Source organism: Enhydra lutris, unplaced genomic scaffold, assembly GCF_002288905.1.
Source record: "Enhydra lutris kenyoni isolate GAN:26980312 unplaced genomic scaffold, ASM228890v2 scaffoldscaffold2, whole genome shotgun sequence".
NCBI classification, from domain to species: Eukaryota; Metazoa; Chordata; class Mammalia; order Carnivora; family Mustelidae; genus Enhydra; species Enhydra lutris.
In genome coordinates this window covers 55,643,907-55,662,016 of record NW_019154086.1, presented here as the reverse complement: position 1 = coordinate 55,662,016, position 18,110 = coordinate 55,643,907, and the positions used below count along the sequence as shown (strand labels likewise).

General features: G+C 44.1%; 2 protein-coding genes across 2 annotated transcripts in view; one reads left to right on the top strand and one right to left on the bottom strand.

Annotated features, from left to right (window-relative positions):
* The window catches only part of LOC111146385 (chromosome unknown C3orf52 homolog), a 32,689-nt gene extending 30,527 nt beyond the window's left edge, over positions 1–2,162 (top strand). The window contains exon 8 of the mRNA XM_022501919.1: positions 2,103–2,162. Within this exon, the coding sequence (XP_022357627.1) occupies positions 2,103–2,162 (60 nt within the window). The remainder of the gene's footprint in view (positions 1–2,102) is intronic.
* A 1,984-nt stretch (positions 2,163–4,146) lies between these two features.
* On the bottom strand, positions 4,147–13,114 carry LOC111152018 (germinal center associated signaling and motility). The gene is made up of 7 exons (XM_022510291.1): positions 13,086–13,114; positions 10,774–10,809; positions 10,536–10,568; positions 8,489–8,533; positions 7,411–7,457; positions 5,392–5,420; positions 4,147–4,486 (listed from the first exon to the last, which is right to left on the bottom strand). The coding sequence occupies exons 1-7, from the start codon at positions 13,112–13,114 to the stop codon at positions 4,253–4,255; spliced, it is 453 nt and encodes a 150-aa protein (XP_022365999.1). The 3' UTR covers positions 4,147–4,252.
* Between the last annotated feature and the right edge of the window lie 4,996 nt (positions 13,115–18,110).

The following is an 18,110-nucleotide window of genomic DNA, read 5'->3' as shown; positions in this document are numbered from 1 at the left end:
CACAGCTGAGCCTGAAGCTGTGGTGGGGTTGGAATAAACAGATTTGCTTTCCTTTACACTTGTTTGTGTCTGATTAGGATAAGGTCACGTTCTTTCTTTTAGAACATTTTAATACATTCATTTAAATTCATTTAATACATTTTAATTACATTCATTTATTTATTTTTATTTTTAAGTAGGCTCCATGCCCAGTGTGGAGCCCAATGTGGAGCCCAATGTGGAGCTTGATTTCATGACCCTGAGATCAAGGTCTGAGCTGATATCAAGAGTTGGATGCTTAACTGACTGAGCCCACCCAGGGACCCCTCTTTTCCCTTTTAGTTCTGTGGGCTCTGCATGGATCCCTGCCCCATTCAGAGTCTCATCAGTACTGAGAAATATGAGAGAAGTCTCTGGAAGTCTTCCCTTCCCTGCTCCCACTATGGTTCCTTGCCTTATAAAAGGCTCCTTCACATTGTCCCTGTGTCACTGGCAGTGGTGTCCACAAGCAGTCCCCTCATCTCATACTTAGGAAACTGAGGTCTGGAGAAGTGAAACGATGAGTCTAGAGTTCCACAGTCTTGGAGAGCAATGTCCAGCCCACTAGGCAAACTCATACCGTCAATGGCCTTTGGCAGGCATCCTCGGGTCATGTTCAGATCAGGCTTGACTCCATCCACAAAGAGCACAGGTGGTGAGAGGGGAAGGGATGAGTTAAGAGATGTCATCATCAGACTGTAGAAGGCTCCCTGGGATGATAATGATCACCCAGGGCTCCCCCCGAGTGCCTTACAAAAGCACCCTCTGTAGGAAAGTGGGAAGAACTTACACTGGGCCATTTAACAGATGGCAGAACTGAGGTACGCTCAGATCCGGGGACTTTCCAGTTGCTTTCTGAACACAAGAGGCTGACTGGAAATAGGACAGAGTCAGATACATGTAAACAGAATCTCCTTTTGTCTGAAGGCTCCTGTGATATCTTGGGGACTCCTCTGCCCTGTTCTGCCTATGCCCTTCCATTCCATTCCTGAGAATATTCAAAGCACCTGTCACCCAAGGTTGTCCTAAAAATGTCAGCATTTGAAATTATTTGTTATCAATGGTAGATATCAATTTGTTATCAATGTTCTGACCTAGCTTTGCCCTTTTCTTGTACCTCTCTTCTGTTCTGAATAGGAATTTATGCATAGGCTAAAGGATTATTTATAGATGCTACTATGAAGGTAAAACGGAAACCACAAAGCCTGCCGTTGCCGCATGAAGTGGGCCTCTGAACTGGCTGTGTACAGGTGTAAGGAGCGCATGGGGGAGGGGAGTTTCCTGATTGTATCTATGACCCAAGGGAGCAGTTTAAATCCTCAGCCTCCATTTCTTATCAAGAACCCAGGAATTATGGGGCGCCTGGGTGGCTCAGTGGGTTAAAGCCTCTGCTTTCAGCTCAGATCATGATCTCAAGGTCCTGGGATGGAGCCCCCACATCTGGATCTCTGCTCAGCAAGGAGCCTGCTCCTTCCGGCCCCCTGTCTGCCTCTCTGCCTACTTGTGATCTCTGTTAAATAAACAAACAAACAAACAAACAAATAAATAAAGTCTTTAAAGACAAAAAAAAAAAAAAAGAACCCAGGAATTCTTCCAGGGATGGGTGGCATCCCCGACCACTAGAAATTGTGTAAAATACTGTGTGTATGAGTATGTGTGAATGTGCATTTTTTGTGAAGAGGGTTACAGGGCTTTCACCAAAATCCTGAAGTGTTTGGAAAACAGGATTAGCATTATATGCAGACAGAGCACACCCGAAGGGCTCTCTTGCTCGAAAATCATTCCCTTCCCTCAGCTCTCTGGCTTTCATTATAAGAACAAATTTCCCTAGCTAAGCATTTATATTTAATACATTGCAGGAAAGAGGCATATACTATTTGGGACAAGTAATATTTTCACAGGAGAAGACTCAAACTAGTATAACTTATATTGTACTAAAAGTATTTAAACCAGTCAACTCCAGCAATGGTTCAATGTCCAAATGAAAAACTCCAGTCTAAAACCCAGTGGTGCCATTTCTAACTCACTGGAAGATCGCTGGATGACTCTGGCCATCATGCCCGTCAACACATTTTCCTCCACAGGTTGCAAAGGTGTTTGTTCCTCTTTGCTCCTTGATATCATTTATTCAAGGTCTGCGGTAAAGGAATTACATACACTAGATGCCACCCTCCCATTTGCCGGTGATAAAGCCTAACCTTCAATTTATATGCTCAAGGTCACAGAGGGAGGAAGGGATAGAGCCAGGATTGGAATCACTCACTGGCTGAGTCTAGTGTCCACACTCTTTCCCCTAAGTGAATCCTGGCCAAGGGTGAAGGTTAGGGTTCCACAGGGTTCCATGGCTGAAAATGGGAAGTTGGCAGAAGACAAGATACCCAGATGTGACTGGCTCTTAGCTGAAGACCATCGACTGCCTGAAGTCTCAGCAAACGCGTGTGGACTCATCCAACCTCTTGTCACCACATTTCTCCTTGCTGGCATTTAGTGCATTTTAAATAACAGTTATTTAACTTTAGGTGCCTTTGGGGACAAATCAGTAATTAACCACATAATGTTATCTACTATTTCGTCAACAAACCTCTACTATTTTAACATCCTTAAAATTAAGACAATCGCCACGGGTTAAATAAAACAGGAAGTGGAGAACACAGGTGTAAATATAGGATAGAAATAGTCTAATTTGCTAATTATTCTTGGTCTCATTCATATCATTTGTGGTTTAATATTTTCATGCCAGTTTATTGGTACCAGCTCTTAAGAGTTGCAATACTCAAACACATTTCTGTTACCGTTATCTCCAAGTATCATCGTTTAGGCCTGGGGGCCTAATTTTTTTTTTTTTTTCTGAAGAAGGCAAAAAATATATATATATTTTTGGCTTTGCAGGACCTCCAGTGCGTGTCACAACTACTTAACTCTTCTGTGGCTGAGCAGCCATCGTCAGTATGAACATGTATGCAGTGTAAGTGAATAAGACTGGCTGTGTTCCAGTAACATTTTATTTATACAAAGAAAGACAGTAGGTCAGATTTAGCCTGTGGGTCACAGTTTGCTGACCCCTGTTTTAGGGGATAGATGGAATTCTAGAAACAATGAAGAAAAAATTAGGAAAAATAATCAGAACATATGGAGAAAGGCTCATTTGAGAAGGGGTATGGTGTGGAGGTGTGGGGGTGTTACTTTCCCCATGTGGACATTTTTTCCCCCAAATTTTATACATAACATGTTAGTTCAACCAGACATACACCATACAGTTGAATAGAGCCTCTTCTATGTAGTATGTTGGAAGAGTGCTGAATTGGAAGCCAGGAAATCAGGCTCCGAATAACGTTCTGTCACTAATTTGCAATGTACATTGTGCTGCTTCTCTCTGAGCAAAAAGGATAGTGGGATTAGAGTGTCTCCACAGGTCTTTCTACTCTACCATTCTCTAATGCTATGATTTTCTTGTTAAGATTTCTAGAGAAAAATACAAAGTTAAAAAATATAGATTAAAATTATATTAAAAATTAAAAAAAACCTGATGTAGAACTTACTGATTCCACTCACATAACCAACAAAGCCACGAGGGTCAACGAGTCAAAGAACATGATGCAAAGGACATGGCAAAGTGGCACAGGGTGAGAGGAACACACAGGTGCCCACCTGGAAGGCTCAGAGTGAGGGGTTGGGCCTTCAAACATGGTGGAACCAGTGGATCCCCCTCTTGGCACACTTAGTATAATAGATAAAGCTTCCTTGTGATTCTAGGAGACAATCATGTGGACATTTTATGGAGAAGGGTCTGCCTTTGTGATGCTCATAGTTGTAGAGCACCAAGAACCCCCCAATCCCCCCACCGCCCCTCCCCCCATCCACCACTGAGCAAAACAGCCCATTTCCAAAGCCATTTGGAATCAAAGATGGCCACTCTGTTCTCAAAGAGTGGTGTTCAGGATAGATGGTTGGTCTTTGGATGATGAATATTGAGCTGCATCTAAGAGGTCCTGTGGTTGGCAAATCAGATTCTGCAGAGACCCCTGTAGCAAAGGCCGTTGTGTGTGTGGAGTGGGGGTAAGCCTAAAAGACTCTAGACCCTACATCTGCCTCAACCAGAGCCCTGCACCCCCGGTTTTTATTTACTGCTATTAGACAAGTGCTGGTCCAACTATTTCATTATAAATAGGAAACCTGAGCCTTTGAAGGTAGCAGAGGTAGATGTGGCTGTTGCAGGGCATGGAAGGAGATTCTACTAGGCAAGTTCATATTCATCTTCTGGGGAAGACAAATTGCTTGGAGAGGAATGCACCCGGAGAAGTGCATACGAAGTCTCAGTTTCTCTCAAGTAATTCCTGGGTTTCTCGGTCTTAGGGGAAACATTCTCATAGCACCTCTCGGCAGAGATCCCTGATGGCCTTCTCCCAAGGACGCTGTGACTAATGAGGGTGTAGCAGAGATCCTCCGAGGAGCTCTGGTCAGCACTGTCCTGCTGGTCAAAGAAGAACCTGATCAAGTGTGGGCCTCGTGCCATTCCCTTTATATGCTCCAGGCTCAACACAGACCCAACCCTAGCCAAAGTTTGTCTTCCATGACCATCTCTCCTCCACCCCCTGGCTGTTTTTCCTAAATGACTGCCCCTACCCCAACCTCTAGCCCAGACATCCAGAGAGCTCATGCTGTCCAGAGTATTCAGCCTACCCAGACATGTCCTCTCTGGTCCATGTTCCAGAGTGACCCCTGATGATCCCAAGTCATACATATAATTCCCAAGTCTCAGGTCCTGAGGGCAGCCCATTCTTATATAAGAGAATAATCTGAGGCCACCTTAAGATGACTTCTTATGATATTTAACCACTTATTCTAGAGATTTTGGCATTATTCAAAAAGGAAACCCTCAAGAGAAGCTCCCAGGCAATGGAATCTCAGAAGATAAAAAGCAAAGAAGCAAAGTACAAGAGGGAGAGTCTGGATCTGGAACTGGGACTTGGTTTTGAATCATGTCCCTGACTTCTTGTCAGCTGTCTGACTTGGGGGAGAATATCACTTAATCTTTCGGTTTTCTCATTTGTACTACAGGAGAAATAATAGTTCCAGTCTGACAGGGTTGCTATAACAGTGACATTAGCCACTACAGGCAAAGCTCCTAGCACACTTCCTAGCATTAACAAAAGACTCCATATATATTAGCTCCTTTCAGTTAGATGTACAACAGAGGTGGCTGATGCCACTGCCACCAGGCCCCGTACAGGGCCCTGGGCTAACAAGCACTGGCATCTAAAGTCCTTCTTTCATATCGAGGTTTGAAGGAGTCTTGGAGCCCAACTTCTGCCATCTGGGGTATCTGCATTGCCACCGGCATCTCAGAAAAAGGCTCAGAGATGTTTGCATTACCTGCATGGGAGCAGATGACATTCTTTTATCTGGAGAAAGAAAATACAATCAATTTCAGGTCATGGGGAGATTTGAGGAGAGAGGGTGGAGTGGGGGGGGAGGGTTGGACTCTAGGATAGGAGCAGTCGGAGACCCAAACAGCAGCCGAGCAGGTTATCATGACCTGCGACACATCCCTGGGGAGTGACAGGACCATCTAAAGAAACAGCAGAGCTGTGCAGGCTGAGAGTCTGAGTGGAGGGAGACACATTTGGTGGGGCTTTGGAAGAGAAACCACACTTCCCTCCATCCCCTCACCCCTCCCTCCCTCCTGCAAAATTCATTGCACATCTACCCTGTACCAGGCACTGTGGAGGCAAAGAAAAATCAGAAACAGTTCTTCTCCTTGAGGGGCTCACAGGCTAGCATAGGCAGTACACAAGAACCCCCAAGGATCCATAGTGCAAGACAGGACTGTCATGTCTACTGCAGGTGACAGGGGATGGTAGGAGTGGGGGGCCAGTGCTCAGGAAAAGCTCAAGGGAACGAAATTCTTAAATTGAGCAATCCCATTCCTGAATTTGATAGCAGAGACACACAAAAGCAGGCCAGTTTTTCAAAAGCCAGTTTATTTAAAAGCAACTGGCTCTAGTCTCTCAGCAAAGACACAAAGGGACACACTCGCTAACCCTTCGCAAACACACCAACTCAATAAGCCAACGTAAGCTTTCATATGGAAGTCCCAGGATGCCCTCCTACACAGGAGGTGGGTGTGCCCCTGCAGGCCCTCTGGTTTATTATATTATGGATTTACCTTCCCCAAGGATTGACATCCCAGATTCTCACATCTCCATAAATTCCCATGGCCATCTATGACGTCCCTGAGTATCACTATAAGGAACGTCTGTGAGGTTTACCATTAGATGTCTTTCTTCCTTCTTCTTCCTTCCTTCCTTCCTTCCTTCCTTCCTTCCTTCCTTCCTTCCTCTATCTCTTTCTTTTCTTTTCTTTCTTTCTTTCTTTCGTTTCTTTCTTTCTTTCTTTCGTTTCTTTCTTTCTTTTTTTGAGAGATAGTAGTACAAGCTGGAGAGAGAGGCAGAGGGAGAGGGAGAAGCAGACTCCGCACTGGGCAGCCGATGTGGGGCTCCATCCCAGGACTCTGGGATCATGACCTGAGCTGAAGGCAGACACTTAACAGACTGAGCCAGCCAGGCATCCCTAAAGGTTTTGTTTCAACCATGTTTTGCTCTGATGGAGATTGGGGTTTCCTGGGATCCACGATTCCCGATTCCTGGAGGTGACGTTAGGGGTGGGAGGGCCGGATTATTCACTCACACACTTGACAGAGCTAGTTTGCAAGACTCAGAGTGAGTAAGTAAGGCTCTGCTCTTTGGACCCAGGAAGGCAGAGGCAAAACTCCATCCCTTTTCTTCTTTACAAACACAGTGGGCTGTCCTCGCCTATACTTCCTTTCTCTCTTTCTTACATGTGTTGCTATTCAGCACCCTCTCTTTCTTGAAGTCCTTCCTAGCTGCAGTTCTCTTCTGTCTCCAGAGACCACTGCCTCACCTCCTAAGTGATCTTCCAGCATCCATTCTTGCCACGCACGAGTCCAGCGTGTTCTCTACACAGCAACCCACACAGCGTCTTTTCATGCAAAGGGCATCATACCGGCCCCTTGTTTAAAGGTCCTCAATACTTCTGCAGTTCTCAAGACAAAAACCCCAATCTTAAGCTTGCCCACAAGAGCCTGCCCCTCCCCGTTGCTCTCTGAGCCCCTCCACCTTTCCAGTTATTGTTTCCAGTTCACTCCTCTGTCCTCCAGACGTTAGGGAGGGACACGGAGATCAGCAGCCAGTTCCTGCTTTGATGAGCTCACAGTCCCATGGAGAGAGATAAAAGCAACTGGACGAGTGACACAGATTCATGTGTAAGTATGACACTGGAAGGATGCCCAAGGAGCTTGGGAAACCCAGAGAAGGGACAGTGTGGAAATGTAAGTCTGTCCAAAGTAGAAAAGATGAGAAAGCAATGACTTACTCTCCTCTGAGGAATCTGGCTTTGCTTTACAAATGCGTCCTTTTTTCCTGAAAAAAGAAAAGGAAGGAAAATTGGTGGTTTCAATATTCTGAAACTCTCCGAGAAAATGACACTGAACTCTAAAACCTTATCTTTAACTCTTCCATTTGTTAAAGTTATACCTCCTTTAGCATCAAGGAAAACGAAGATGGATAAAAGGAAATACGAAAGATAAGACAGGTAGAAATCTCCACCTGTGTGTGTGTGTGTGTGTGTGTGTGTGTGTGTGTGTGTGTGTCCTCCCTTCTCCCCTTTCTGGGTTGAGGTGGAATTGATTTATAAATGGAGAACCAATGGTGACGTCGTTGGTAACTATTTGGGGGGATTTTTTTCTAACAAAATATCAATTTCTTTTATATCATGTGACATAAGAGCCAAGGTTATTTCCAATTCCAATCCCAAGCCCCATCTCTGATCTCCAAGCAAGCAAGCAAGCAAGCAAGCAAACACAGCCCATGTGAGCACAGGGGTAACTATTCTGTAGAGATGAGTCCCCCAGAGGAACACAGTCTAGATATAAAGGAAGTTCATTATCACCTCAGGAGACAATGACATGTGCGCCAAGCAGCATGACCATAGGTCTGGCTTGGCTTAGGGAGTCTAGTTAATGTCCTTACCAGTCACTTCGGGACCCTGAGCTATTTTTAGCATGCCTTTCACTCTCAACGCTTTCCCACTGTGGTGGATGACTTGAATGATCACCCCGGCTGTGAGTTCTCTGTGCAAGGGACAGAAATGCGTGCTTCCATACATGGAGTCTGGCCCTTGCCCTGTGAGGAAGCGGTCCCTTCTCTCTACTGGAGCCACTTTCATCCTTGCTTCTGAGGCTTTCCGGTTCAAGGACCACCATCAAGACTATTGTTCCCGTTTCTCACCAGGCTCGAATTATCACTTCCCTGACTGACTCTCAGATGAGCGTCTGGGGAGTCACAGGCTTCCCCTGTGGCCACAGACAGTGGGCAGTTACAGGTGATTTACAGTAAATACCACATTGAAACCACACTTGGGGAAATAACTCTTGAAAACAATTCTCACTCACCATGGAAGGCAGAAACACCCTTGGGCAACGCAGCCGTCCCAGCATCTGAAATAACCGAGAGATGACACAAATCACCATGCTGGTTTCTACAGCTTGAGTAGGGTGACTCCCTTCCTTTTGCCGGTTCTGTGAAAAACCTTTTTTCTCCCCACAACCCCAAAGACGGCATTTATTCTAGAGGACTTGGACACATCTATCATGCTACAGTGACTCCTTCCTCCCAGGACATTAACTGACTCTTAGGAAATGTGAAGACGTTGCTTATCAACTCCTAATGGGGGAAGGAACTTTCTGCTCTAGTGTAGGATGGAATTCATTTGTTCACACCCTACACTAGAGCTTCATAAAGTTGGGAACCCTATAGACTTATCTTGTTCATCTCCGGCAAAGATCACCAGCTTGTGCCAGAGTGTCTGGTAAATCTATTTTCAATAAATCCTTGATAAATGAACAAGTAGCCAAGGACAGAGCAACTCTAACTGACTCAGGTCATCATATCTGCCTCTTTGACCCAAGGGGCAGGTAAATTAACAGGACTTGGGATCTCTTTTGTGGCAGGCAGAAAAGGTCTGGATCTTTCTGCGGTCAGGCATCCAAGCTGAGGTCTATCATGCCAGGCATCTTTCTGAGCTTGAGTCATAGTTGAATGTGAAAGCCCTCCATGTCCCTATAACACTATGTAAAAGCATCTGTGAAAATACCACCCAGAAATATCCCTCCCAGCGAGCTTCCCAGGGAGTTCCCTTGCAAAAACCTCTGAAGGAGAGGTCATAGACCCTGGCATGATGGAGTGTTCTGATAGCTACAGGGGCTCCCTGTACCCCCAGAGTTTGAGGAGTGAAAGGCATGGCTCCTCTTCATGCTACTTTCAGCCATTGTTTCTATCTTCTGTTTCTGTGGCTAAAGAAATACAAGGAAACCACTGAACCTCGTTAGTGTTAAGAAACTGGATTCTCTGAGGAGAGTCAGGTGATGAAAACAGACAGCCGATTTTGAGTTACTGATTGGACCAGGATCTCTGAAAAACTTGAGCCACAGTTTCTTTGTCGTAAAATAAGGATGCTTACATGTCTTACCCACATGGAGTTGTAAGGGTCGTGTAAAGTTAAATTCGGGCAAAAACTGTTTTTAAGCTGGTTATTTGTTCCATGCAATTCTTTTGCCCTGTATTCTTGCATTCAACTCGGATGTTTTGGTTTTGGGTGCATTCTGCGGGATACCAGATGCATCTCTGTGACAGCAATTCCAGGTTCTTGTCTCTTAATGCAAAGCTTTCCTGGCCCTGTAGTCCACCCAGTCTCTCCCTTGTTATAAGGCCCATGACCCCTCTGGTCTCTTTCATCTTTTGCATTGTATGCGTTCATACATGTCCAGGGCCCTTGTAGACATGTACCCTGTTGGGGGATCTCTGGGCCCCCAACTCCTGACACAAACTTTGGCTCAGTGGTTGCTTTTTAATTTAATTGATATTCTTTCAAGAGATTCTCCTGAAACCATGGGAAAAAGGAAAATAATTCTATAGGCCACAGAACATCCAGCTTTGCCACTCTTGGGAATTCTTGGACCCTAAGACCCTAGTTCCATAGTCTACTGACTCCCTGGCACTCAAAGGGACTAGTCAGAAAGGATTAATGAAGAAGTCTTGGTTTAACAGCATCAGGGTAATTGCAAGAGTCTCTCTCCACAAACCTTTCAATGATCATGATGATGTGGGAGATGTGGTCACCTCAGAAATAGAAACATAGAGTTTAAAATGGAATGGTCAGGATGGAGCTGGAGCGCAAAGATACTTGAACTAAATGAACAGAGATAGCAGGAACTATCAGTCTTATTTCTGGTTGCTGGGGGTTACACTAGGCTCCTAGCAAAATGGCACCTTTCCTGTCCCAAGGTTCAAAGTGTTTTTGTCTTTTGTCTTGTCTTCACATTTACTGTAATGCTGGGCAAAGCAGCATGCTCCATTGTGGCGTATGTGAACTCTAGGACCTGACAGACTTTACTCTTAATGGGCAAAGGCTGGGAGAAGTTTTGTTGGAATTGTTCTCACCTGGGTGTCCTCTCTCTGAAGCTTTGATTTTTTTTTTAAAAGATTTTATTTATTTGACAGATACAGATCACAAGTAGGTAGGTAGAGAGAGAGAGAGAGAGGAGGAAGAAGGCTCCCTTCTGAGCAGGAGAGCCTGATGTGGGTCTTGATCCCACGATTCTGGGATTATGACCTGAGCCAAAGGCAGAGGCTTTAACCCTCTGAGCCACCCAGGCGCCTCTGAAGCTTTGATTTTTTTGGAGCCCAGGGTATTTCTTGAGTGTTCTGCTGCCACCTAAAATCCAACATAATCAGGAATAAGCTAAGTTCTTCCTTTTCGGGCTTCCTTCCTCAGTTCCCAATTTTTCCAACTTTTGTCATTTCTGCCATTTGTGTGTCACCTCAGCTTCCACCTGTTCCTCTCAGATCTGTTCACATCTTCTCTTTAATAAACATGGCAACCTTTTATCTGATGGTTCCTCCATTGCCATGGCAACAGTCCACCAACATTCTCCGACAACCTCCACACACAACTGGTCCTAAGTCATTTGTTTCCACATGGCTGGGATTGCTCATGATGACCACGAGACTATCAGTGAATGGAGAGGCATAGCCACTTGGTGCAGTCTTTGGGATGGTGCACAGGGATGGGGAAGGGTACTGGCCTGTCTCGTGTAAGTCATCATTTTTCACAGCACTAAGACAGAGAACATGGGATAAGAGGAGAAGAAAGGACTAGATAAAGAAAATAAATCTGTTCCTTGCTCAGGTTGGGTTTCTGATAACCATTTTTCTCACTTGTGGGGATTTGAGAATATAGAGAAAAAGAAACTAAACATTAAATATTACTGGGGCACCTGGGTGACTCAGTCCATTGGGTGTCTGCCTTTGGCTCAGGTCATGATCCCAGGGTCCTGGGATCGAGCCCTGCATCAGGCTCCCTGCTCCGCTGGAAAGCCTGCTTCTCCCTCTCCCTCTCCCACTCCCCCTGCTTGTGTTCCCTCTCTTGCTGTGTCTCTCTCTAATAAATAAAATCTTAAAAAAATAAGGAAAATGTATCTAATGTTGTCAATAGTTATAACTGTGATTTACCATTTTATTTTATTTATACTTTATGTATTTTTCAATGTTTCTACAACTAACATGTATTGATATCCTAATCCTTCACCTGCACACCAAAATTCTAAAAAAGAAAAAACCCCCTACAAATGTCATAAAAATCATGACTTTCTCAGTCACGTTATACCTGTATTTTAATTTTTCAAGACAGTGATTTCTGCACATTTCCAATCATTCATCAAACTCTTTTTTGAGTGCCTACTGTTTGTTAGAAATAATGCCAGGAAACAGGAATTCAAAGATGACTAAGAAACAGTCTCTACGTTTAAGGAAGTCACACATAGATATGAGAATAAGGATTTATAAGCTGATGACATGCCCTAGCTACAGATGGCTCAAGGCCTGTGAGGAACCAGGGAGGAGTTTTAGAAAACACTGGGTTTCAGCGAGGGGCAGGACACATCCCATGGGCTCACCAAGCCTCCTTTTGGCAGGTGGCATTTTTTTTTTTTAAGATTTTATTTATTTGAGAGAGAGAGAGACAGTGAGAGAGAGCACGAGCGAAGAGAAGGTCAGAGAGAAAAGCAGACTCCCCGTGGAGCTGGGAGCTCGTTGAGGGACTCGATCCCAGGACTCCAGGATCATGACCTGAGCTGAAGGCAGTCGTCCAACCAACTGAGCCACCCAGGCGTCCTGGCAGGTGGCATTTTGAGTGCTGTGTCTTTGCTCCCAGTGGCAGGAACTGAGCCTTGGAATGCCGAATGTAATCCTTAAAAATCCTTCCCTCTCCCTGTCCCATTGAGTTCATCCTCTCTAGACCAGCTCACCAGGGATTCTCTTGTTTTGGATGGTACTAATTTTTATAATAACTGCTTTGATGTTAATGAAGATGATGGTCCCCCAAAACGATTGCTTATTATTATTGAACCTTACTGTAAGGCACTGTGCTAGCATCACACACACTAGAAGATAGGCATTGTCTTAGCATTTCCTCTTAAAATTTGGAAACTGAGTTCTAGAAAAAGTCAAATTCTTGACCGATTTTAATGAACTTTGCTTACCCTTTGCAGGGAATGTATACAGGAAGAGGCCTCACTGTGGGCAGAAGCTTGTTATTTATTTTGAACTAAAATAGTAATTAAAAGAGTGGTGATGTCTTTCAGCTCCCTGCAGACATTAGGAACTCAGGAGACCTCCCTGCACCCAGCCCCAGGGCCCCACCAGCCCTCCGAAAGTGTTCCATTTCTGAAATCATAGTTTACTGGATTGACCTCCCTTGAGAAAGTCCTTCTGCCTTTTAGGAGTTCTCCACCAGCTGCTGGCTCACTCTGATTCTGGGGAGAAGGCCAGTTCTATAAGGAGTTGAACTTAGTGTATGACCATCAGTAGGAACTTAATTTTTTTCAGTTCTTTACCCAGTTCCCTCCCCTCACCCAAGGACTTCTTTTTCTTTTTCTGGCTGCAATGCTCTGTCCCATCTCCCCTGCCTTTCTCTGGAGAGTCTGGACTCACCTGTTTTTCCTCGGCGGAGCGTTCCCCATTCTCTCTGTTCTCCTGGGTGACTTCCCCTCCGCCAGCCTGGTGCTCTAATGGGGTCAGCTCTTGACTTACCGCGTGTTGCTCTGGCCACTGGTGCCGAGAGCCGAAAGAAGAAGAGTACCTCCCTGCAGCAGGAGGAGGACCCCAGGGGGAGGAGAGTCAGAGGTGCACGCAAGCACTCACGCGTGCACAACTTCCTAAAATGTCAGAGCCCCTAAAGGGGAGCAATTATTGCCGCCCCCGAGATATGCCTCTTTGGCATATTGATTATTTTAAGTTGATTACTTTAAAGAAACTTCAGATATAAAACAAGGTCTGAAAATCAAGTAGAAATTACCCTACTTGAAGAGACTTTTTCGTTGACAAGGGAAATCTCCACGTGTAAGGGTATCAGGAAGAGGGAGCTCTAAGTCTCCAGAAAAGGTTGTAAGGCAGAAGGCAATTAAATTGGCCTAATAGCATGACCCTTGTTTACTCTGCTTTTTCCTCCCACAACAGACCCTCCAGCCCCAACATCTTCTTTTGTCTTTAACTGAAGATGATATTTAAAGTGATGGCTTCAGCCCTTCGGGGGAGTTGCTCAGTTTCCCTGAGTCTCCCCATTATACTGAGGAGGTATACATGTTATTAAGCTTTTGTTTTTCTCCTGTTAATGTGTTTCATGTCAATTTAATTTTTAGGTCAGCTGGAACAGAGGAAAAAATTTCCTTCCTAACTTCTGAGGGAACCAGGCTATTGGCCTTACTACCCAGAAGCAGCTGGTCAAGGAGAGCGTTGAGCTTCTGGGGAAGCCCCATCTGCAATTACAGGCAGACCATGGGAGTTTTTCACTTAGGATTCCTAAATTTATTAAACCACTTTCTAGTCTTGGAAGAGTTCGGAGGGGGAATTTTCTTTTAAAGAAAAGATTCAAACAAGTTAAGTCAACCCAATGACCAGTAGAAATTATCAACAAAACATATAACTGATAAAAAGATTTAATCCGGAACATATAAAGAACTCTCGAAACTCAGTAAGAAAACAGCCAATAACAGAATGGCCAAAATATTTGAACATACGTTTCACCAGAGAAAATATACAGATGGCAAATACACACATAAAAACATGCTCGATACCATAGTCATTAGGAAACGTAAATCAAACCACAATGCAGCACTTTTACATTTTTGCTAAAAAACAGGTCAATCAATTAAATTTGAAGAGTTAATTGGCTTTATAAGCGATTCATGAATTGGGCAGCCATCCCATCTAGCAAGTAGAGAAAGCTCTGAGCAGTGTAGGAAATGGAAGGTTTTTGTAGGAGGGTGGGGCAGGAACGTTATTAGCAAAAGAAAAGAATTGTTCCAGACAAGGTCACTTTCCCTTAGAGGGACAAGGACAGGGGATCTTATTAAGTGGATTACCTCTTCTTCTTTTTGGAAATGGAGAGGACCCATGAGATCACCGATGTTGACGAGAAAATTCCTGACTCCAGTTAAGACTTACATTTCTAGAGGAGACTGAAACTGCAGTTAGTTGGGTCTTAAGTCCCCACTTGGTGACTTAGCCTAAAAAAGCCATTGTGGGTCTGTGGTTTTCTTATTTACACCTATTAGAACGGCTAACATTGAAAACAACAGAAAAACTGAAGATACCAAGTGCCGGTGAGGAACGCAGGGCTTGCTGCACGCGCTGCTGATGGGAATCCAAAGTGGTTCAGCCCCTTTGAAATACCTCATGGTAGTTTCTCATAAAGGTAACCAAAGCCTCATCATACAACCTAGCAGTCCCACTCTTAGACATTAACCCAAGTGAAATAAAACCAAGATCTCTAGGAACTTGCATGCAACAGCGGCTTTACTCAGAATCATTCCTCAAACCCTGGAAATATCCCACATGATTTTCAAGCGCTGAACAGCTAGACAAACTGTGACGCATCCCTACAAGACTGACGGATAATAAAAAGGAATGGACTACAGATCTATGCAACAACTCAGATGAATCTCAAATGGTCACACTAAGGGAAAAAAGCCAAACTTAAAGGCTACCTTTTATGAGATTCAACACAAGGCAAAATAGCAGGGACAGAAAATAATCAGCAGTGGCCAGGAGCGAGGGGTGGGGGAAGGATTGACCTTCAAGGGGCAGGAGGGAATTTTTCTGTTCTTTTGTGTCCTGTGATTGTGGCAACATGACTGCATGCGTGTCTCACAATCTGAATAGCATATACCAAAAAGGGTGCATTTTACTGTATGTAAATTATGTCTCAGTGGGAGAAAAAAAAAGAAGTTAAAAAAACAAAGAAATGAACTTGGGGACAGGAGCCATGGATTTTTGGTATTATCCTTTTATTTGAGGGCCAGTTCCAGTTTGGTCACTCATTTGTTTCTTCATTTCTTTAACAAGTATATATTGAGCACCTCTACTGTATGCTAGGCATTGCGGGTTCAACGTGCTTGTCCTCATGGAGTTCCTTGAAATGAGATAAAACCAAATGCAAGCTGATTTCTTGCTTTTCCTTGAGTAATGCAGAGGCCACACTTGCCAAAGTCAGGAGCAGCATGGGAGGGTACAAGTTCTGCGGCCGCCCTTGAAGCTGTTCCCCAGTCTTGGAGTGTTTCCAGGAGGGCTTTACTACCAATGGGCAGAGAGACCACAGTCCCTGGGGAGGTGGAGAACACATTCTGACGTGAGGAGGAGCTGTAAAGGGAGGGGGGCAGTGCCAATCTAGGGGCACTGGATGCTCAAGGCAAAATACATGAGTGATTCTAACATTTTGGTACTCTAAGGGCAAATACAAATTAAAAGATAAGAAGTTTTATTTTCTCTGCTGAAAATGAGGGCGGAGGCCTTCTCCCCTCTCTTTTATTCAAGAAAACTTGTAAGTTCTGTCTTTGAAAGGCAAGGAAATCTTGGTAAAGGTTGAATCAGCAGCCCAGGAATGTTTCCTCCAGGATCTGGGAGCTATCTCTTGGAAATGTAACCATCAATTAAGAAAGTGCCTGACCTCCCAGTCCCCCCACCTCCACCTTGGGGAATAGCTGCAGAAATTCAGCCGGAAACTGACTCCAGATCGCAAGCCTACTTCCAGCTAAAAAGAGGAAATGTTTTCTTTTACGAACAATCAGCAAATACGTTACCAGATGCATTTAGGATGAATTACGTGTGGCAAGTGGGACAGTCAAATCTTATTTGAGGACTAGTCACTGTTTGTCTTGAGAAAATGTATACAATGAGTTGTATCTGCTTGGTTATATAAAAAGGCAAGATTCCACTCAATCACTTGTGGCTCACTGCACATTCTGGTTCAATGCTTATTGAATAATAAAACTGTTTTCTTTTTATTCTACTTTTACGGAAAGATTTTTCTGGGATGGCCAGAGATTTTGTTTTTTATTATATTTCTCCAAAGTTACCTCCGTTCAATGTTTTCATTAATCCTTCAGGTAATTAACTCTAGGAAAAATAGGGCGGCAGATTTTCTTACCTGTGGAATACATAAAGTTCAGGAAACCCTTTCCTCAGCCAATTAGGTGAAGCAGTGAAGAAAGAAAGAAAATTCTTAACAAAGCATATATTTAAAATTAGGGGTGTCCACTGAATACAGGTCTAAGAAATCCAGGGCTGCACTAATCTGTTTCTCCCATTCTCCTCTGACAAAACCACTTTCTTTTCCAGGCTGGCCAACTACAGTACATTTTAGGGAACGTCTCCAAGTTATCCAAAGCCTTCTTTTCTGTGTGTCAGAAATCTGTGGTAACAGTCAATGGTCTGCCATTTTGTGTTTGAAGAAAGTAGTTGTGTGTGTGTGTGTGTGTGTGTGTGTGTGTGTGTTAGAGAGGGAGAGAGAGAAAATGAATTAGTCTTGACAAATTGTTATAACTTATAACTAACCTTTCTCTTTCCCATTACCTTCAGGAAAAATTGGGGGAAAAAATTCAATCTGAAAGTCCCTCTCCTCAATGGCTTTTTTTTTTTTTAAGATTTTATTTATTTATTTGACATAGCGAGAGATCACAAGTAGGCAAAGAGGCAGGCAGAGGGGGGCAGGGAGCAGGTTCCCGCTGAGCAGAGAGCCCGATGTGGGGCTTGATCCCAGGACCCCGAGATCATGACCTGAGCCGAAGGCAGAGGCTTAATCCACTGAGCCACCCAGGCGCCCCTCCTCAATGGCTTCTGTACCTTTCACACAGCCTATGGGTCAGCAGAAGGGAACCATAATTTCTTCGAATCGTGGGGAAAACAAAATGGTCAAGGACATTTAGCCAGTGAGTGGGACTATTGCTGACTCCTCATCTGTATGAATTAAGATATTCCAGACTCTGGATGGAATAGTTTGTGCAAACAGTCTGGACACTGCCCCATGGGTGGCTTAATTAGTTCCAATGTTGAGCAAAGCCAAAGGGTCAATGCCACAGGGGTGAAGGTTAGAAATCAATTTACCATTGCTGGGGATAGATCACTCCTTGACCTTCAAATGTCACCTTTCCTCAGGCCACTAGATGGAGAAGCTGAGCTGAGCAGAAGTGTTAGCTCCCCATCATGAAAATTTCCTATGATTGTGTGAGGTAGCTGGGAAGAGCAGGAATGGATAATACACACGTTTATTGCTGTGCAAATGACTCTGGACTCAATAATCTACCTCCACTTCACAAATGGAAGTAGAGCAGCACACATCTCCACAAAAAGAAGCCAAAATAACAAATCTTTGAATCAGACCGTCCTTTTTATCCTTAGTGCTGACCCCAGTGCCTAATACATGAGAAACTATAGGAATTGAAGTGGAAATAGAAGCCTGGATCTTTGTAAATAGATGATGGTGAAATCAGTGGAAGGTTGAGTTGAAATCTTCAAATTTACTTTCCTTTTGGCATTACTGCAGAGAATTGATGACGAATGTAAAGACTGTTTTGCTGTATCTCAAGGTCATAGGCTAATATCAAAATAACTATTTGTTGAGAGCTTCCTATATAACCCAAGCACCGTTTAAATGTTTTAGATATAATTTTTCATTTGTTT